The following is a 22929-nucleotide window of genomic DNA, read 5'->3' as shown; positions in this document are numbered from 1 at the left end:
TTTAGCTTTTTTTGAAAGGCTCTTAACCTTCTTTGATTTGCAGCCGGACTTTGAAATTTGGCAGGAGGTTGGGGTGTGGGGGGATGCCTTCTGTTGCTTAGTTCTGATCTGGCAAAAATTATAAGCTCAGAAATCACAGTTAGCAATGTGCTTTATGCACAGTAGAACTTGCTGGTGAAATTGCTCAACATTCTTTCTGCAGTGACCATGCTTTTGCTAGTCTTAATCTCTTTCAATTTTAAGCTTTTGGGAGTAACTTGCTATTTAACAGGTAGTACAGTGTGGTTCTGATATTAATTGCAGGCTGGATATACTACTGTAATTATAAAAATATGTTCCTAGCATCTTGCTTCAACATGCCATATATAGAACTCAGCCCTTGGCAGGCCTCAGACAAAATGTCTGTGTGCACAGAGCACTTTAGTGGTGGCACTGGTATTTGCTAACTTTTGAGTGCTTGACTTTGCAACCTTAACTTAAAAACAAACAAACTAGGTTTCATACGTAATCTTTGAAGGTGGCAACCTCATTAATAGTGTATATTCTGTATTTGAAGAGGGAAAGAGTACCACCTAATTTCTGCCTTGGTAGTTTTTCCTCTCTTCAGTGCTTCTGTAGCTCTGCTTGATTTTGTTTGTTTACCATTCTTGTGTCAGTACTGAAGCTTAGTCACTTAACTTTCAGTCTGCTAGCTCAGTCTTAAGGGCTGTTGATTTGCATCCTACTGAGGAATTAAAACAGGCATTGGACGAATAATAAATGCTCACTTGCTCAGTTTTAATTATAGAAGTATTAATAAGGAGGGTGAGAGTTGGTTCAAATAAGGAATCCAAACAAAATGAAAATTACTTCTCATATAACCAGTTCAGTTCTTAAACATAAGTATGTATGTGTGTGTTATTAAAACACTTGGATGGTGGAATTCACTTCACTTGCCTGAGACACAGCAATCCAGGAGAATCATCACTGATACCGCCCCACGTATTAGAAGTATGTCATGGGTTTATTTTACTAATGTAGAATGTTAAAGTCCCTGTCATGAACAACATGAAATTTAAATGCAAAAACAGTTATATCACAATTAAATAGTACTAACCCCCCAGAGAGGCATGCAGAAGCGCCCTACTTGGAAGGTCAATATTTATTTATATATTTTTTCCATGCATAGGCCCACCTGAGGCTCAGGACATAATTAAATTTCACAGAAAATCTCAAATACAATAACTTGCTTTTCCCAGCAGATAAAATAACCCTTTCCTATCACATGGAAAAAAACCAACCTATTCATCCTTTATCTCCCTGAGAGTAAAATTTGGCCTTGTGTAGTATATCCTGAAAGTTAACAGGTCTGTGCTTTGGGTATCCCAGGGGTGGGAGCCAGATTTCAAAGCTGTGCATCCCTCACAGAAATTATCCTGCCACAAGCATATTCTGTTCATATAAAGACAACTTCTGCTCAAGTGACTCCACTGATCTCATCTTGGTGCACTATGTTGTAGGGAGAGATGTAGTCTCTCAAATAACCCGGACTCAAATTATATTTAAAAACAACACATTGAATTCCTTCTGGAAACTTTTTGGCAGCCAGTGCAGATCCCAGGTCACGCGTGTAATGCACTTTTGATGTGAAACTCCTCTTAGTGTAGAATGCCACAGTCTACTCATTAACTTCAGCCTCAGAGAAAAGTGGAGCCTAATGTAGAATGCTTTCTGTCAAGAGAGGTGACGAAAATATGGAGAATTTTGCCAAGAACTGAACCTGAGAGAAAAAAAGTCACTCTTCTCAGCAGGTGCAAATGAAAAAAAAAACAAAAACGTGTTTTTGGCCACAGCTGCTATGTGAGCATCCAGCATCTAATAACACACATGAACAGTGCACCTGAGTATAAATTCCACCAAAACTCCATGCATCCCTGCTGGGGTTTGCAGATGCTTCATCAAAACCTCGTAATCACTGGTATTAGATTCTGTGCCCACAGCACTTAGTTGTTGTTTAATTTACATTACAGATATAAGTCAGCCTGGTCCCAAAGAACATATATTGAAACAGTGGAGCTTATGAAATATATAGGACCTAAAACAACAGGTGAGGAAATAAGATGGGCAAACAAGGGTTACAAAAATAAGGCAAAGTAGATACTTAGTTTCTATACACGTCCTGTTAAAATATTTCCTAATATGTACCAACTTCAATCCTCCAAAACTCACTAAAATCCACATTCATGGCAAAATGGTCTTATTCTTTTCATCCCCACCACTCACTCACCCACCAACTCAGCTCTGTCCTGCCTTACTACACAACCACCCTCCCTGTGTCCTCAGTCCAGATTGCAACACAAGTCATACTGCAAACATACATTTCTCAGCTATTTACCAGTGTCCCACACCAAAGCTCCTCTCCTGTTGTTGGGAACTCCCAGAGCTGTGAAGGCTCTTTCTGTCCCCTAGCCAAACCGAACTGACTCAATAACAGACCAGACAGCGGGCAATGGTACTGTGTGGGGTTTGCAGAGAGGTAATGGCAGAAGGGGGATTCCTGCCTCATGTTGTGGTGAACATAGACTTGGTCCTTCTGCTGTCTGATCCATTTGAAGGTGATTAGCACAGGTGTCTAGGAATCAAACAGAAAAATATCTGGTTCTAGTGATGTCATGAGGTCCAAAACATGAAGAAGGGTTTGTTGGCCATTTTGATTCCTGCTCCAATAGTTACTGATGCCCCAGGAGAGGTCCCCCACCACCAAGCGTATACAGTTGTGGCAAGGAGGGTGTTGGAGAGCCTGCCCCTCAGGACTGGGCTAACCCCCTGCTGATGTACAGCTCTCCCCACTAACCTGCTGGTGCACCAGCTCTGGCTGCTGTGGTTCTGGTTTCTGGCACTTGACAGTAAATTTCACTGTTCACTCTGAAACCTTGAATGGGGAAAAAATCTTTTTAATCTATTAATATGTATACTCTATACCATATACAAAACTCATTTCCCTGGACATGAGGGGGATAAACTGTTATTCCTGTATAACATTTATTGTTTCTTTTTCTTTTAAACTGTAAGAAAATTAAATTGTCTAGCATTAAAGTCCAGATGAAGTAGTGGGATTTTAAAACCTAGTTTGCTTCTGTCATTCCCTAAAAAGTTCCTCTAGGCTTTGGAACCCAGCAAAGCCCATCTGGCATTGAGTGGGTGGGCAGCTGCTTTTTTTTGTAATAGTTCATTCATTTCTGAAATATTTATTATTTTCTCTCTATTAATCACTCCATGGGAGATGCTCATGCAATCTGTTTTAAGGTTAACTTTTTCCCTCCCTGATACTCGAGCAAGTTCATACATTCATAGATTCCAAGGCCAAAAGCAACCATTACGATCGGATAGTCTGACCTGTGTAGTGTCGGCCATAGAACTTCCCCAAAATAATTCCTGATTCAACTAGAGTACAAGTTCCCTCACTTCTTTGTCTTCATGACTCAGTAGGTGGATGGCATGGAAAGTCAAGCATCTAAGGACTTAGATATTCATAGTGAGATGTACAAAAGACACTGCAGATCATTTCTCAGGAAAAAATTGTGTGGTGATTGGCATTTAAGATATTTGTGGTGTTCATGCTTGATCCTGTTTAATCTTTCTAAATAATAGTAAATTTAGCATGACAATGTATTTGTCTTGGTGATCACCATTTGAAAACAAATATACGCACTTTATTGTTCATTGGAATAATAAGGCTAATTTATTGATAGATGCATTGATCCCAAGGCTAGAAGGGACCATTATGATCATCTAGTCTGACCTCCTGTATAACACAGGACATAGAACTTCCCCAAAGTAATTCCTAGAGCAGATCTTTTAGAAAAGCATCCAATTTTGATTTTAAAATTGTCAGTGATGGAGAATCCATCACTACTCTTGGTAAATTGTTCCAATGGTTAATGACTCTCACTCTTAAACATTTATGCCTTATTTCTAGTCTGAATTTGTCTAGCTTCAACTTCCAGACATTGGATTGCATTATACCTCTCTCTGCTAGATTGAAGAGCTCATTATTAAATATTTGTTCCCCATGTAGGTACATACAGACTATTATCAAGTCACCCCTTAACCTTCTCTTTGTCAAGCTAAATATATGGAGCTTCTTGTGTCTGTCACTGTAAAGCTTGTTTTCTAATTCTTTAATCATTGTCGTGGTTCTTCTCTGAACCCTCTCCAATTTGTCAACCTCCTTCTTGAACTGTGGACACCAAAACTAAATACAGATTTCCAGCACAGGTCACACTAGTGACAAATGTAGAGGTAAAATAACCTCTCTATTCCTATTTGAGATCCCCCTGTTGATGCATCCCAGGATTGCATTAGTATGATCCAATGGCTGTAAATTGAGGTTAGATACATTCAGATTGGAAATAAGGCATAAATTGAGACTTTTAAACTTCAGTGGGCTTGCAAGAGCCATTTACCATGCATCTTACTTCATACCACTCACACCTGCACCTTTGTAGCCCAGTTGTATCATTTTGTTGTGTGACTACAGAAGGGACCTATCTGAGATTATGCCTCTTCATCAGCTGCTTAAGAATTCAGCTCAGTCCACTCTTAATTCCATACTGATGCCATCACCTCCATGGTTATTTCATTCCCTGGCACCATCTATGGAGCTGGATTCCTGAGAATGGCAGCATGCTATTATGTCACAGGTAGAGAGCTGGCTTCATAAGTTTCCATAAACATTCAGGTACCTGTTTTTAGGTATCATAGTTTGTTGTTTCATATGACTGGGAAATTTTGTCAACACACATGAAATGATACCCATTTTTAACAGTTTGATTCTACAAGTGATCTGTAGTGTGCACCATAAAAGTATAGAAGAAAAATTATTATTCTGGAGTTAGCAACAGAACTATTCCAAATTAATGTCTGGGGGACCATATAAACCATGCAGATCTCGCTCTGCTTGTTTTACTACATCACACAGAACCCCTTTATTAAAACACTGTGCTTCCTTTCTTAACTGCTGCCCATCTGTTTACCAATATCTAAGGAAGCGTTTCTAGTTAGTGTACCTTAAAGATACTTAAGCACTTGTCACCCCCAGGTATTCATTATATGGCAGTGTGTTAATGTTAGGTGTAGAGGTTTGGAATCTGTTAAGAGTTCCTTACCCTTGGCTAATTGGAAACACACTTCGTCTGATGAAAATATTTTTTCCGACATATGTAAGAAAGAATAAAGAATTTCTATTCTATTTGCAGATAACAAACTGGAAGTAAAAGTGACTTTGTGGCATCAGTCCCTCCCCCATGCACCATGTTCACTCAGCTATTCCATGACTTCCAATCCATCACTGCTGATGTCTTCTCATCTGCTCTCAGCCTCTCCTCCTTGTCCTTTCTTCCACTGATATGGTTGTTGACTCTCTCCATGTTTCTCTCTCCTCCACGGTTGACTTGACTCCTTTTTATTCCTCTGTCCTACGCAATTCCTGTCCTGCTAACGCCCAGCACTGGCTCACAAATTCAACGTCTCCTCCTCCATTTCTGCCATTTCCCTACTAAACAACTCTACTTCTCCAATTTAATTGAATCCCATGCCTGCAATCCCAGACACCTCTTCCTAACCTTTGACTCACTTCTCAAACTCTCCCCTTATGTCTAAATCTTGCTGATTCTTTCTACATAATATCTCGAAGATACCAAGTTTCTTATTCATCCACTTAGCTAAAACTCTCATCCAGGCTCGCATCTTGAATACCATGACATCCTTTTTTCCGGCAGGACAAGTGCAATCTTGCCCTGCTTGTATCCTTTCAGAATGCTGCAGCAAAGATCATTCTCTTGGCTTGTCTCTTTTATCATGTTACCCCACTCTTTGCAGTTCTCCGCTGGCTCCCTCTCCTGGAACATCAGAAATAAGCTACTTCACTGTCAGGGCCCTTCCAATCCCACCTTCTGTACTGTCTCTCATTCAGTGTGCAAAGGTTGATTCATGTCTCCAGTCAGACCATGATGCCAGCCTCCACTGCACGCAAATTAAATTTTCAAACAAGCACCTTCGTTCTTTCCTCCCATGCTGTCCCCCACATTTGGGAGGAGCTTCTAGTAAGCATCTGCAACACCACTTCATTTTCTCCTTCAAATCGCCCCTTAAAACTGTCCTTTGCCATAATCCATACACAAGGCGTGACATTTACTCTGCTAATGTGCTGAGACCACAGCCTATCATGTTGACCAGCATTGTCTTATTGTTTCCTCTACTTCCCCATATGTCTGTCCATCTGTTGTCTCTTTGTCTTCTGCTTAGATTGTAAGCTCTTTTGGGGCTGGAGACTGGCTTTTGGGTCTGTGTTTGTACAGCACCGAGCACAATGGCGTCCTGGTCCATGGCTGAGCTCCTAGGTGCTTCGATAATACAAATAATAAATAAATGCAAATTGAGGATGTTGGCGTTGGGTTGAACTCAAGACTTAAAATTGAAACAAGTAATTCATCTGCATCGTTCCAGTGCACAAAACAAGTGTATAGTATATAACTGTAAACCATGAGGCAAACCTTGCTGCTCTTTCGTAGGCAGAACTCTGTCACTGCAGTGGAAGTTTTATCTAAGCAAGGTTCAAATTCAGAGGTGTGCCATGCCTCTTCAAATGCTGAGGGCTAAGTTCTTGTCACTGATCATGAATAAAACTATAACCCAGCTGTGGAATCTTAATGCCTGATGCTTTGTCACCATCTGCATGGTTTAATGTTTCAAACAGGACACTATTTCTGCACCTACCCCTCCAGCTTTATTCCTCCTTTCCATTACAGGCAACTGGCAATTTGACAGCATGAGTACTTGTGCAATGGTGTATAAAATGTACTATTCTCACTCACTCCATTGCACAAGCCATGCATTAGCGGATTCTAAATCATTTTTGGGAGGTGCCAGTTTTTGAAGAAGAGATTCGATTTTGTTCTTAACCTACAATGAATGTTCCTTTCTAGCAATAACCTAAAAGTTGAGATCTCGTGCGACTCACTGATCCATGTGGAGAATGAAGTAATTGTGATGAAAATTCTGAGTTAGCTTTACAACTGGCTCATTTACACTGAACAAAATCTTCATCTTTATATGTAGTGCAGCACATTATGGTCACCACATTTTCTTTCATGCAGACCAACTGTTGTGTATTTTCATTGCTCTCTGAAGTAATGTCCTGTATAAATGTCTTTATAATACAATATATAATCTTTTTGACAAAACAAGCCATCCACTTCTAATTGATTCCTATGGTGGCATGTACTGGTATCCTAAAATATCAGGAGTGTGTCTGTGCTTACAAGATGTGGGGGAGAACATGCTTCAATTTTTAAGAAAATCTTGTTTATTTTCATATGTACGCTGAGCATGAGCCTAATGTTGTTTTCAATTTCTGCTGAGAGTGCTGAAGCAACACACTGTTCCTTTTATTTAAGGGCAGATAATAAAATGATTGCAATGGTGTTTCAAATCAAGGTGAATAAAATGCCATGATGATGCATAGGATATGAAATCACTATGCAGAAGTTAGCAGTTTCCATACTGAAATAATAATTCTTATTTCAGCACTTTGGGCGGTCAGTAACTACTGTGTCACAAAGATTAAACACTTTTATAGCTGCACAATCTTTTTTGTACTTCAGGCATAAACTTGATATATTATGCAGGTACTTGAGAGTTTGAGCTAAACTGTGACACATTCAGTATCAACATTAGCAGAGACCCTAAATTTAAAGCTGACGTTGCTGTGGCTAAATACAATGGGGTCATAATTATGCAAAGTGTCATGGGCTGCTGTTCAGTTTGCCATTTCTGTTGTGTATGTTCATACTAACAGGATCTTTATACAACATTACTGAATTTTACCAAGTTATGTTGGGTGTTTATGTTAAAATGCTTGTGTTTAAGTCACATTATTTCAGTTTTCCCATTTTTGGTAATAATGACAAATGAGAATTAATGCCGTATTTATAGCTCTGCCTTTTATATGAGTTGGATAAATCACTCGATGCCACCTGGTCACTAAGCAATTGCTTAGTGTTCTTTTGTTCCAGTCAACTAACTCCTTTAATTAAATAGTAACATTTTGTAGGTACTGTGTATCCATGTCAAGGCAATCAATTGGCAACAGGATACAAGGCAGTTAAGGGCACATTTTACTTTTTGAAGTCACAATGAATGTATATCCCATATTGCATGAATAGGCGTGGCAGAATTCAATTTTTATCTTTTTTATAATATCAGTGGATATCAATCTCGACACATTTTTTATTTTTATAAATTTAAATGTTCACAATTTTGGGAAAATTATAGAACAATGGAGGGGGAGGGAGTCAAACAATGGCAGTAGACATTAATATTTTAAAAAGTTAAAGCTTTATAAATAGTTAAAACACAATTTGTCAACATCACAGATCCAAATATATAAATTAAGTATCCATACATCTAACTCTAAAAACTTCTCAAGCAGCATTTTTCTTACTTTTCCTACATGTAAATTTCCATTAGTATCAATGGACATTTTTTGTTTGTGTTTGTGTTGTGAAATAAATGTTTATCGATGTTTACTGATAAAAAATACAAGCCTCCCAATCCTACATATGAAGCAGCTCAGCATGGGACTGACAGTGCTGGAAGGGCAGCTAGAACTTTGCAGTAGAGTGATAGATCTCATGCTGTTAGGTCTTTCTCATCATAACTGCTGTAATTTGTGCACACGGATGACTAGTTGAAAGTGCTGAGATGTGTTTGAACTATCTCTGTATTCATCTGAAAAATATAAACATGAGGGTTGTTACAATTTGGAAAACTTATTTATGTATAACTTTTGAATTCTGGTTGGTTTTATGAAATTGCTGTATCACTGAATGCCTCAGGTATGTAGAATCAGCCATTTATAGACAGACCTGGGCTAGGGCAGTGCAACAAGAGTCATTGACCGGGCCGGCTCCAGGCACCAGCGCAGGAAGCAGGCGCTTGGGGCTGCCAGTGGAAAAGGGTGGCACGTCCGGGTCTTCGGCAATTTGGCAGCGGGTCCCTCAGTCCCTCTCAGAGGGAAGGACCTGCTGCCGAAGAATGAGGCGGTGCAGTAGAGCTGCCGCCGAAGTGCCACCGATCACGGCTTTATTTTATTTTATTTTTATTTATTTATTCCCCCCCACCCCTCACTGCTTGGGACGGCAAAAAACCTGGAGCCAGCCCTAGACATTGAGTTCTTAACTTGGAAGCACCCTAGAACAATGAGATGTCTGCAGCTTAGGAGAAACTGTTTTTTCCTGGATTGTCTGCAAGGGTGAGGCTGGAGCAATGGAAAATCCACAGAAGGAAAGAAAGAAAAAAAAAAAGACACAAGTAGTTAGAAGCTGCTGTTGAAAAAGGACATGCTCATTGAGCTAAGGGGGAACATTTTGATCATCTAACCTGAATAAGCAAAGGGGACCTTGTTTCAGGAATCAGAGGAGAGACCATAACCAGGAAAAGAAGACTAGGTCCTATGTACCCTAAAAAAAATTTCTGCCAGAATTTTTGCTGCATTATAGCTTCTGAAATTGCTAAATTGCTAGAGCCACGCATGGACTTGGCTGTTCTTCCTGGTTCTGCATGTCCTCATTGTGAGAAACTGTATCAGCAGTTAATGTAGTTCACCATAGGTAGGCACCTCAATGGCCCAGAACCACTATCTGTCACAATAGCTTGTTGGGATGTTTTGCAGTGCATTGTGGGATACCAGTACTGTGCTCAGGGACCTATGCGAGTTTGGGGCCAAGTTCCCATAATTTCCTTTCTTCCATCCCATAATGTTTTTTCTATCCCGTAACTTTTGTGCTTTTAAAAAAATTCCTACAGTTCCTTGTACTGGCAAAAACATGGATCCTGCACAGGTCAGCAGAGTTACCACGTCTGTTTTGGAGATAGGGCATGCAATTCTTCTGTATAGGTGGAATTGCAGTGACTATCACTGCAACAACGGCTGGTGGTGCTGCAATGAAGATGAGACAGGACTCGATAAAGAGGAGGAATGGATGATGGCAAACAATGCATGAAAATTGTTGGGTGTTGCAGGCATTCGTTGACCAGTTGCACATGGTGAAGTGGCATTTCTGGGCCTGAGAAACAAGCAGTGACTGGTGGGATCATACTACAATGCAGATCTGGGATGATCAGCTGAGAACTTTCAGATGCTGCAGGCCCCATCCCAGATCTGTGAACTGAGCTTATCTCTGCCATCCAGCACAGAGATACCAGAATGAAAGCTGCTTTGATGGTGGAAAAGTGGGTGGTGATCGTGCTTTGGATGCTTGCCCATACTGCTGTCTCTCGGATGGCAATCAGTTTGTGGCTGAAAATACACAGTGGGGAAAGTTGTCAGCCAGGTGTGCAAGTTCATTAAGCATCTCCTAGGAGACCTGGCCTACCCTTTGCTTCCCTGGTTTGTGAAGCTGGACACTTGCACAGCAGCAAGGAAAGATTTAACTGCAAGTGCAGGTCGGATGATTTTTCAAAGTGAATTTGGTAGACTGCAAGGGTGCTGGCAGTGTCCCTTGACTGGGCTGGATCTCAGTGTGGCATATATTCCCCATTTTCATTGCTGCATATTGTGTATTACATAATATTTGAGAAGCAAAGGTGGAAACTTTTTACCAGCAAGGTGATAGGATGCAGTGGCCCAACTGCTGATTTCGAGCAGCCAGGCACAAAGGCAATTATGCGTCCACTGGGATGCTTTTTGGTTGAAGAAGACTGTAAAAGATCATTGTAACTGGGTGTCATAGTACTGCTTCATGCTGCTTTTGTGTACTCCTTTCTGTGATTGACTTGAATATGGATTTTGAATTATTCATAAATGCCAGTTATGAATTTCTTTTTATTTACCTTTTTCATTTTTGTATGTTTCAAATGCGCACACGTCATATTTTCAATTATTCTTTTTTCTGGAACTGAGGGCTAGACACTTGTTTTAAAGTAATGCTGAGCTTTTCAAGTAATCACCTGACTGAAAGCTGGGGCTTTCAGTAAAATATTGAATACTGAAAGAATTGTGAGAAAATAATAAAAAAAAAAGTTGGCAACACTTAAATTTGGTTAATTGCTGCCACTAAAATAAATGTTACCTTAACCCTCCTCCCTCATCCAAAGTTTGGGCACATGTTCTGTACTGGAAGAGAGAGGTAGTGGTGTGGGTGGAGGTGTGCTACTGTACGTACATGTGGACTGTGTGTGTAGTATAGGTTAGTACATAAAAGTGGACTGGGTGAATTATATTGAATAATGTAATAGTAATGTTGTAATAGGTATATTTTACATGCTAGTGCATAATGTTTTACTTTTATAATACCACTTATGATACTAAAATCATTAGTAATTTTCCTGGTTGCTTGTTTGCCCATTATATGTAATTAATTATTAACACACAATGTGTAACATTAAGGATGTGAGACAACCATTTAACAGCAAGAAAAATCAGTTAAAGTTGATGCTTTGTGCCTATTCTATTCAGTGGTGCCTAAATATCTCAGTGCATTTAATGCATAATGTGATTCAAATCCTGATTTGAACATACTGAATTACTAATAGGCAAAATGGAGATGTCATACTGATGAAATGTCAGTCTTAATTTGTGATTAACTTAGCTTTAGGCATTTTGAACTGACCAAATACTGCAAAACATTATGCATGAACATTCACATTTTGGAAGTTTGTGCTCCTTTTATGTTTTCTTTCTGCGGACAGTCTAGCAGCCAAGTTCACTGGCAGGATTGTTCACCACAATGGCTAAGTTTAAGCAACAGTGCACAATATTTGTGGAAATCTTATCCTTAGTTCCTAAATGAAAGTATTCACACCTGATTGCTAGATTTACACTCATCACAGAAGGGAATGAAATTACCAAGTGTGACCTATGTGAAAAGTTTGGAATTTGTTACAAATGTCTACTCAGTGATCAGATTGAAATAGCCCATGAACAATCCCTAGGTTGAAATATTTCTGCATATAACATTGTATAAGTTTGAACACAAGACTAAAGCTAAATTCAATGAAAAAATTGTTTGCTGTGAAAAGTTCATATCTCTCTGGTCATAAGAATAGCCATACTGGGTCAGACTAATGTTCCATTTAGCCCAGTATCCTGTCTCTGACAGTGTCCAATGTCAGTTGCTTCAGAAAGAATGAACAGAACCGGTCAATTTCGTCCCATCGTCCAGGCCCAACTTGTGGCAGTTGGAGGTTCAGGGACACCCAGAGCATGGGCTTATGTCCCTGACTATCTTGGCTAATAGCCATTGGTGGATCTATCTTCCATGAACGTATTTAATTCTTTTTTTAATCCATTAATGCTATTGGCCTTCACCACATCCCAAGGCAATGAGTTCCACAGGTTGACTGTGGTGTGTGAAGAAATACCTGCTTTTGTTTGTTTTAAACCTGCTGCCTATTAATTTCATCATATGACCCCCTCGTTTTTGTGTTATGTGAAGGGGTAAATAATGCTTCCTTATTCACATTCTCCACAGCATTCATGATTTTATAGACCTCTGTTATAGCCACCCCTTAGTCATCTCTTTTCTAAGGTGAACAGATTCAGACTTTTTAACGTATCCTAGTATGGAAGCTGTTCTATACCCCTAATCATTTTCATTGCACTTCTCTGTACCCTTTCAAGTTCTAATATCTTTTTTGAGATGTGGCACCCAGGACTGCATATACCAGGGGTCGGCAACCTCTGACATGCAGCTTGCCTCTGGAAGCACTGCAGGCCAAGGGATGCGCTGGCCGCAGCTTCCCGCCACCCCCATTGGCCTGGGACGGCAAACCACAGCCAGTGGGAGCCGCGATCAACCGAACCTGCCAACGTGGCAGGTAAACAAACTGACCCGGCCTGCCAGAGTGCTTACCCTGGCGAGCCGTGTGCCAGAGGTTGCCGACCCCTGGCATATACTATTCAAGGTGTGGGTGTGCTATGGATTTGTATAGTGGCATTATATTATTTTCTGTTTTATTAGTGCTTGCTTAATGGTTCCAAACATTCTGTTAGATTTTTTTTTTTTTGACTGCCACTGCACATTGAGCAGATGTTTTAAGGGAACTATCCACTATGGCTCCAATATCTTTTTCTTTAGTGGTAACAGCTAATTTAGACCCCATCATTTTGTATTTATAGTTGGGTTTATTTTTTCCTGTGTGCATTACTTTTCAAAGTGATTTCAGCTTCAAGTGTACTTAAATGTGTGCTTATGTCATTTGAATTTTTTTCATCATCTCACAGATGTGACAAGTAATTATTAATTCTGAGATTGTATCAATCACAAAATGAAGGATCAAACTTTTTTCCTCTTTAAGTTTTGTAGTAGTATTTACTTGTGACTAAATTCTTGTATGCTTCAACAGAGAGTGAACTTTTTTTGAGAAGGTAACTTTGGGGATCCCCTCTTGCTTATCATCTTCATTTCTTTCCATACCACATCTTTACATTTGGACAAACTATCTTCCCAGCTCACTTGGAAAGAGTATTGCTCTTTATTTTATAGGAACTGGACCACAAGACTAGAAAACCACATGCTCCCTTATCCTGCAGGTCACTGTACTGTGTACTGATATATGCAGTGACTCCAAACTGAGAGCCCATTGATTGAGTACATCTGATAATGTTGCATACATCTGATAATGGTGCAATAGAAATGATATCACATCATCATAATGGCCTCAGCACACCCATTAATTGTTAGTGTTATTTTTCAAGTCATAACATTTTCAGGTTACTAGATCTGTAAAAGCAAATGTTACAATTTGAAATTGTAATTGGAGAATATTTGATAGATCTGGTCATAGACTAATGAACGAGAATCATTAATAGTAAGTTAATTGGGTAACATCAAAAAAAAGTTTATCTGGTATATTGGGATTGAATGGTTCAGTTGACTCTTAGTGTACTTTAGGGATTTTTGGTTGCACCATACCTCTGGATCTGATAGTGCATTGTGTTATGAAGAATATTAATACTGCTGCAGAACAATTACTTGTTCATTTGCTAACTGATTAAAATTCATGCATAATTTATTAGAACGGGAAGAGACTTTCTAAATAAGTCTTTGTCCTCAAGAGCTTAAAAACAAAATGCATATGCTAATGTAAGAATACGCTTTACATCCAACATAAAAATTTAATATGCAGTGGTATATTAGTTTCATTAATGCATAGTTTCACTTGTAATAATCATGCTGTTAATCAAAGTATGTACTTCTAAACATAGCTTCATATTGTAGAGTTTCAGAACTCAGAGTTGGTGGTGTATCATCCTCAACAATGTTTATGTTGTTAGCTGTAAGACTGACCTTAGAATTCATTAGTTTTCCATTTAATATGCTAGTTCCACAGGAAATGAACTGCCTTCATTAAGCTATGCTACATTGCTGAGGTTTGATTCAGGTAAAGAGGCTTATGCCTAGTTTATGCCAGAAAATCGGGGGCAGAGGGGGAGAAGAAGAGAAATTTAGATGAATAATTAGTTCATATACCTGAGAGTCCTGATCGTCCTGAACTAAACTGTGTAGAACTTGTGCGCATTACTGAATCAGGCCTAGGTCTGTCACTGAGGATGAATGAAAAGAATTCCAGCTGTTCCCATTCTGAGATATCATGGATTCATATGAGACCACAATTTTCAAATTGTGTAACATGAGATGAGTGCTTTGGTTGCAGGCCTTCTATGGACGCTCATGGGAAATGCCTCCCTGGCAAAATTTTGTAAATACTTACTATTTGGGCAATCTGATCCCTTCTAAAAATGGCAAGTATGCACTTCCAGAAAAAAAATATCTAGTAGCTCCAGAGTAATGTCATCTCTGGTAGAGATGCAGAGGGACAAAGAAATCTCATCCTGAACTTCACCTCAAAGCGTTGATAGACTGTAACAAGGTGTTCTTGGAAGCAGTTGAGATCCTGTTCAGGTCATCAGTGTTCTGAATAAGCACATGGTGATGATATATTGACTAACAATTTTTACATAGTCACTTTTCAAAGGTAGAACCACACTTTACTTCATTTTCTTAAACGTGTTGTGTTTTCTTTTTGGGGGTAAGGTTGAAGGATGGTAGAGGGGTGGGGTTAGATTTCTTTTGTATGCACTTCCCACCAGATGTCTGTACCTGCTTGGAGTTGCTGTTTTGGTTCTGCACTGCTGCTGTGTGAAACCCCTGTGAAACTTGAATTTAGTATTGTTGCCTAATTAACTGAAACAAATTAGCTGAAATATGTGCCATCTGGAATGAAAATGAACCTTCCATGTTTATCAGTGGATTCATTTTATTGGAAAAATACACGTTGCTTTGATTGTTTCTTAAAATAAATCACTCCTAGGCAATGTACTACTCCAGGCAGAAACATCATAGATTTTCCCCACTCACACCTTTTCAGTCCCTTGTTGCTAACTTTCACTTTACAGCTTTATTAAAACTATATTAAATGCAGGGGGAGGAGAGAGGGGGAAATGGGTACCCATTTCAGACATATGTATGTCAGGATAAGTTATTTGATTGAGGAACTATAAATAATTCCATATATTGTTGTTATAAATCTTTACATTGTCACCATCCAGTCAGTATTGCCCAGTTCTAAACATTCTGAATGGCTTTGATGTATTTCCATATCGTTCACCCTACACTGCATTTGGCAGGTTTGAAATGGACTGCAGTGATTTTTTTGGAGATGCTCTCAAGGGGGCAGTGGAACGTGACACTGAATCTATTACTGCAGGAATTGTTCATAGCTTCTCTCAATAAAATAAAATGAGTTGGTTTTGAAATTCAAAGTCCCAATTTTTTTTGTCTTATAAAATACATGGATTATCATAAAGTGATTCACAATAGTTCAGGAAATGTTGCCAGATAAGGATCTTATAAACCAGCACAGTCCTGGAGCAGGGGAATAAATAAATATAGCTTATTGACTTCAGTGGCGCTATAACAACTGCGAATATAGCCTCCTGTTCTTAATGCTATATTGTTCTGGCTTTATTTCCCAGTTCTGGCATCTCTACAACCGCAGGATGACGCTTCTTGTTGGGCGAGGCCTTTAGCTGTACATATATTAATAATATTATGATCTTTCTAAGTTTGGTTTTATTCACTGTGTATTTTTTAATTTCTTACAGAACCACCTCGACCAATAGCACCCCCACAGTTACTTGGTGTTGGGCCTACATATTTGCTGATTCAGCTGAATGCTAATTCCATAATTGGTGATGGGCCTATAATTCTGAAAGAAGTAGAGTACCGGATGACATCTGGGACCTGGACAGAAACCCATGCTGTAAATGCACCAACTTATAAGCTGTGGCACTTAGACCCAGACACTGAGTATGAGATTCGTGTCCTCCTTACCAGGCCAGGAGAAGGAGGAACTGGCCAGCCAGGACCACCGCTTATCACAAGAACCAAATGTGCAGGTGAGGTCTGATGGGTTTTTTTGTTTTGTTTGTTTTGTTTTGTTTTGTTATTTATTTATTTATTTATTTTTGCCGGTTTGTTTTCACTGTAATGATGCTGTTACTATAGCAATAGTTCTCTTTTGCTGGTACCGCCAAAGGTCTAAAAGTTCTTATGCCAGCCTGGCCCCCATATTCTGTTAGTGCCACCTTGTTGGGGTCAACTTACTTAAGCTTCCATTTATTGAACATGGAAGCTAGGAAGCTGTGACAAAATGTCTGAATGCATATAGTTAAATCAAAGGAGGCTCTAAAGGAGAGCTGTTAAGGAACTCAGGAAAGGTAAAACAGTTACCAAAACAGCCCCTCCAGTACCCAACTTCAGTGGAGTTAAAACAACAATGGCTGAGCCATCAATTGGTGAGAGAATTTACCTAGCTGGCTTCATGGAGACCTAGGGTGCTTTAGTCTCCCAAGGCTAAGCTTGCGATCAAAAGACCCTGGCCAGTTAAAAAGATGCTCTGGCAGAAAGGGAGTGAGCTGATAGAGGCTGGCCAGGATGTGTCAGGGAAAAGGCTGACAGGTCTGGCTGAGACAAGTGTAAACAAAAAAGCTGGCAAACATGCTATTCAAAATGACTTTAAAATGTAGTAAGAAAAGACAGTCACATTGCTTAATTCTAAGTTGTCTATATTTATATAGTGGTGAGAGCAGTGTTAGAATGAAATCTCCATTCAGAAATTAGGCATGGATTCCAACTGGACAGGTTATTCTAATGCTTGTCTTAGTATGTGTGATCATTCTGTTCAGTTACTATGGAAAAAGGTCAGTGCCAGAGTTAGGAGATAATGTTATAAGTGTCCTCAACTTGACCAGGTCAGTGACTTTATATTCCAGAAAATTAGACCATCTGTATTGATACTGTTTTATTTTGAAACTAAACATTGCATTTCTTGGGAGCTGAAACATTCTGCTCATTTAATTCCCTAAACAAACAAGCTCTCAGCCTAAAGCAATTCTGAAACTGCAGGCAATTTTGAAATAGGCGATCTTATTTCTAATTTACTATGCAGTGTATACCTCTCTTGAAAAGTGAGAGGATTCATGTGTCTATCTCAGGTCAGATAACCACTATTGAAATCTAGTCCAGATTAAAGTGTCAGTTCAATTCTCTTAAATAATTTTAGACATTGCTCCAAAAATATAGTATAGAAATTTGAAGCAGCTTCTTTATTAAGGTGACACAACCTAGAATCTCTTCCCAGACATCAGTTGGGTATACTTTCTTGTTCCTAATATGTGAAAGACTTTGACTGCCTAATATGAAAAAGATAAGGTGATAGGTCATGGTATATTAAAGGCCTGACATCTCTTTAGCTAGCCAATTTAAGGGAAGAAAAATGGTGTAATTTTTAAAGCATGAAAATATACACATTTATAAATAATAAAATATATATTCTTGATGAGTTTGTTGGAATGACTAGATCAAAATAATACTTAAAGTGATAAACATTTGTTCAAGTAATAATTGATTTGAATATTAAATCATCAAAACAATAAGCAACATAGCTTGCAATGCTTTTGAAGCCACAATAGCACAGGAACTTATTTTTTAATGAAAGGTGGCAACTGTAGGCCCTGGGAGGTTGAGTGTACCTTCCCCAGGTAATAGAGTGAGTCATTGACAGGATCCAGATTAGAATATGATTTCCACGTCTTTGCTCCATTCATCCATCTCCCATAATAGTGAAGACAGGTATTTATCTTCCAGGAAGGCTTCCAGTTGGGCTTTTTCAACTATGTTGTAGTTTTAAAACATGCAGAATCAGTGTAAACATCTATCTGAAGTGCGTGTATGTGTGTGTGTCTGTTAGAAAGCGAACAATGCAATATCAGCCTCTTCCAAAAAAAAGATTTAAAAGCCAAGAATAAAGCCAATAGTGAAATAGCTAGCAGTGTGATATATCCTTTGGTGGTAGTGTTAGCTTGGTGACTATCAGGTGGCTTACTATGCTGCATTGTATTCCACTAGCTACAGTACCTTGTTTTGGAAAATTCTAGTTTTTGTTTCAGACAAGACTGCTTATTTTTAAGATAGCTATCTTTGCTCCCCTTTTGTTAGTTTTGTCTTTCTGTATGTTTTGTAAGCTTTAGGTTCAATTTTGAAACAAGTTATAATTGTTTACCCGTGTAATATCATTTATTTCCAGTCACTGTATTTGATATGTCAGTGTGAAACTACCTTGCTTTACTGTGTGAATAAGAAATGCATTACTGAACATCCACTGGATGGGTTTTAAATGTTTATGCTCTAAGTAATAACTAACACTGAATTATCAGGAATAATATGTTATTAAAATGCTATTGGCTATTTTACCACAAGAATAAACAGTTGCTTTATTTTGGGAGGAGATTGAAAATGATTTTTACACATTGTTGGTTTAGAATTTACAAATACCATGACATTTCAGAATAATATGCTATTGATCTATTAGTCCATGTTTCACTTCTGAACATCTTACATTTTGTGTAATTTGAAGTATAATTGCACAAGTTTGGGCATCAAGCATTCGATGTAGTTATCAGGTGGCAAGAGTGGTTGAACGAGTAGTTGTGTCTCCTAAACAGTGAGTTAAAACAGTGACCAGTGATTTCTGGAGGACTTTTATAAGGTGCCAGACAAAATTAATTAAATTATTTGTATAATTGGAATTTGATAGATGATTTTTCCTATGCTTAATTTTAGTGACTATATTATACTGAAAATATAGATTTTTTTTTACCAGATCACATCCATATGTGGGCAATGGTAATAATCAGCAGACAAATATATGATATGACTAAGTATTTTTTTTAATAACTAGACTGAGAATATAAAACACACTAACCAGAACTTGATTTTCTTTTTAAAATTATACTTCCTGAGAGCACAGGTCCAGTCTTGTTTTCATTTTAAAGCAGGTTATAGCCATTTTGCTAGGAGCAGTAATATGCTCCAAGGTGTATTTTGTGAGAGAGGTAATTACATGCCTCTGGTGGCAGAGGGCACTTGTCCTCATCTCATTCCTCACAATGCATCTGAAGTGTGTGATTCCCGCAGTATAGCTACACTGTATTATTGCTCACATAAGCATTTTAAAATAAAAGGAAGTGAGATGCTGTTTTAATAGGAAACAATCCTAATACCTAACTGTGCAATAAGGCAAGGGTGTCTTCCTGTGAGATTTTCCTTTTGAGGATATCATCTGGCATCAGAGCGTGTGTGCAATCTGTCTTTCCTGTGTTAGGCTGAAATAAAATATGCTGTATTTTAAAATTGTCCACTTAGCATGCTTTAGCAATTGTACTTTAGAAATTGTTCTGTTACATTGGCTGCTGCTTCTGAATAACTGTTAACAGCTGAGCTTTTTCATTAACTGATATTTTAGTGGCAAAGAAGGTCAACAGTTCAATCTGTCCAGAACTTAATATATCTACACAGTGAGTAGAGCTCCTGCTTCACTGAAGTTCAGTGCGGTTTGTGATTTTCACTAATACATGTAGATCTGTGGAGCAAAGGGAAAATGATCTGATTTTCATTCCAAACCCTTTAAGTAAACTTGTGTCAGTGGGTTTTTTTTATAAAGGAAAGGGATGAAGCTTTTCCCTTCTGGTTACAGCTTTATCGAAACTGAAAATGGAACCATATGTATTGATTTTTTTACTATTGTCCAGGATAATTATCAATCACAGAGACTAATAATCAGTGACAATCAGCCTTGAGTCACAAAAACTGTTTTAAATGTTTGTTCAACAGTGCAACGTTGACTTAAGGTTTGGCTTTAGTTAAAGGTTCAGGATCAGGGCTGTTTTCCACTCTGTTTTTCTGAATGTGGAGTATTTGTTTGTGATTTCCATGTTACTAATTTTGAAAACAGAATACAAAGAATACCAGGATGTTGCTGAAGTTCCCATCAGCAAAAAAGCACGTAATGAGAATAAGTAGCACAAAGAAAATAATCTAAAGTGTTTTTACATTTTAAGTCTTAAAATTGGGCTCCAGAGATCAGTGCATTTGGGGGCCTACTTCTTCATGGCCATCTAGATTAATATGCCATGCTAGTTATTTTTTTAAGTAAGTGTATGCAGTTTTCAAATAGAGCAGTAGGGCCACCAGAAATGTTTAAAAATCACTTGTGCTGAGGGCTGACTGGCTGCAAATAGTTACACTTCTCTTACTATTGATTGTCCTGTTGAAGACTATGGAGTGGGGCTGGAGATTTTTGATAGCTAGAACTAATGAACCTGTCTTGTAGGGCCCAGGAGAATTTGGCATCTTGGTACTTCAGGGAGGTGGGCTTCTGAGAAGGTGCTGGAGGCAAAATTGGATACTTGTCAGAAGGACAACAGGAAAATTTGGCAACTGAAGGGTCAAGTTGAGGATACTCCTCCTTTATATTTGTATAATTCAAGAACTAGAGTCTTTTCCTTTATGGGTTGCTTACCCACTCGTCCAAAAAACTAATAAAATACAAGCAAAAGGCTAATTCTCAGTAATTTTAATCTGGTGGAATGTTTTAAAATTTTCTAAGGGTCCAGAAAGAGAATATTCACTTCTTTATCTTAAATGCAATCTTAAGATTTCAAGCAAAATCTTTATCCTTTTCTTGGTATACTGAAGAAATCTGATATCAGTAAATTGGAAGGCTTATAGTATATGAAAGAGGAACTGTCAAACACACTAAAATGCTCAAAATGTATTATTTACCATTTTCACATTTATATTGCTATTTACAGCATAGAAACTTTTTATTAGACCAAAATAACGACTCATTTGAAATTCTGTAATTGAATATATTGAATTTTTACATTGGTCATTGCAGAATGCTCATATTACACCAGTATTTATAAGTTTCTGTTTGTTTTTACAGACGTCTTTATCACCTGTAACTCTTGTTTCTGGGCTTTTTGCTAGAGTGAATGTCTCACTAACAGATATCACACACCATGTGCTCCTGCTCCTTGCAAATTTACCAGTTGGCTGTGTTATGAAATCAGGATTTAAACAATTAAGAAGGATTAGGCAAAGGGTGCATCTTGCAGCTCTTTCTAAACATGGCTGGGTTTGCACTTAGTCGTGTTTCCTTGGGACAGAATTCCAGAGTTGCATACTTAGCATTGAGAAATCTCTTATCACCAACATCTACAAGCTTCATCCGTGGGATGTCCAGCTCTAGCGTTCCAGATGATCAGCTGGCATATCAAACCAATGCTCTGCACTGCTCTAGTTTCCAACTGATTGGCAGGTAAAATTCTATTAATGAACATATACATACTATATATGAAGTGCTAACTAGCCTAGACACACAAATGGGAGGCCCATATGGAAGGCATATAGCACTGCAGAGTAGTCACGCAGCCATCCCACTCAGCTAGATTCTTGTTAGATCATGCAAACTAAACAGTGGTGTATGCTGGGAAGTACTTGGCTGAAAGATCTTCAAGGAAAACTCCGCTGGTCATAGGAACATAGTGTTGACTCAGTGGGCAGCTTTCCTCCCTCGGAATCAGTATTAAACAGATGACAACTTGTCTTTACTTTCTGTGTTCATTGTTGAGTGTTTATTGCATAGTCTTTTGAGATGTGAGTTGTCTCTTTGCTTTTTGAAATCTTTCTCAATAAAATGTGTGAATGTACAAATTCCAGCGTAGGCATTGCATGCTGCTTGTCTGAATTTCCCTGCAGCTTCATTTGAATTAGATTAATTTTCTGTTCTTTTCATGGTTGGTGCTAGATTTTATGGGTCCCTACATGAAGACACTTTATACTGTGCCCTGCCCTCCTCCTCCTCCATTTGAAAGGGGCTTTGGAAAGGGAGGCCTACATAGAATCCACCTGCATAAGCTGTCAGCTGCTTTTATCTGTCATCCAATGCCAACCCATCTCTAGCTGAAATATCCTCTTCCTCCTTATTTCTAAGGTCCTTTGAATTCAAAGGGAGACAATATAAGGGTAAAAAGCTGTTCAAATTCTTAAACAGATAACTGACTCTGAACTAATGCTTGGTACAATTGCAGGTGGCTGCTGGGCCAAGGGGTCATTAAAGACTTATTAAGGGACAGGACATCAGCACTGCAAAAAATAAGTGTTAAAAAGACAGGGACTTCTTGATCAATTTGGTTAGCACTTTAAAAGCTAGCCAAGGTGTGTCTACTAGCAGGTCCTGGAGTCTCCCTTAAACAGCCACGCTTCCTTCAGCCTCTCCCCCCCCCCCACACACACACACCTGTTGTTTTCTTCTGATCCTGTGTGCATGAAGTGCAGGGTCCCTAGATGCAGAGTAGAAACCCTCCTGAGTACTTAGAAATGACTAAGATTGGTAAATAGAAGACGCAGAAACATGCGTTTTCCTTTTTCTGCATCTAACTTCTGTCCATGCGAGAATGGTGTGAATCTTGTCAGCCCTGTCATAAAATGGCAAAGCTTCACTGACACCTGCTGGAGAGTGATTAGGGGAAGGGATTAGTAC

General features: G+C 38.7%; 1 protein-coding gene across 20 annotated transcripts in view; it reads left to right on the top strand.

Annotated features, from left to right (window-relative positions):
• The window catches only part of PTPRK (protein tyrosine phosphatase receptor type K), a 576479-nt gene that overhangs the window by 334439 nt on the left and 219111 nt on the right, over positions 1 to 22929 (top strand). For all 20 annotated transcript variants that reach the window (XM_045008691.1, XM_045008692.1, XM_045008693.1 and 17 more), the window contains one exon: positions 16148 to 16441. In XM_045008691.1, coding sequence (XP_044864626.1) covers positions 16148 to 16441 — 294 coding nt within the window. The remainder of the gene's footprint in view (positions 1 to 16147; positions 16442 to 22929) is intronic.

This window comes from Mauremys mutica, chromosome 3 (genome assembly GCF_020497125.1).
Source record: "Mauremys mutica isolate MM-2020 ecotype Southern chromosome 3, ASM2049712v1, whole genome shotgun sequence".
NCBI classification, from domain to species: Eukaryota; Metazoa; Chordata; order Testudines; family Geoemydidae; genus Mauremys; species Mauremys mutica.
The sequence above is the reverse complement of the archived record's forward strand: the minus strand, read 5'-3'. Positions and strand labels throughout refer to the sequence as shown.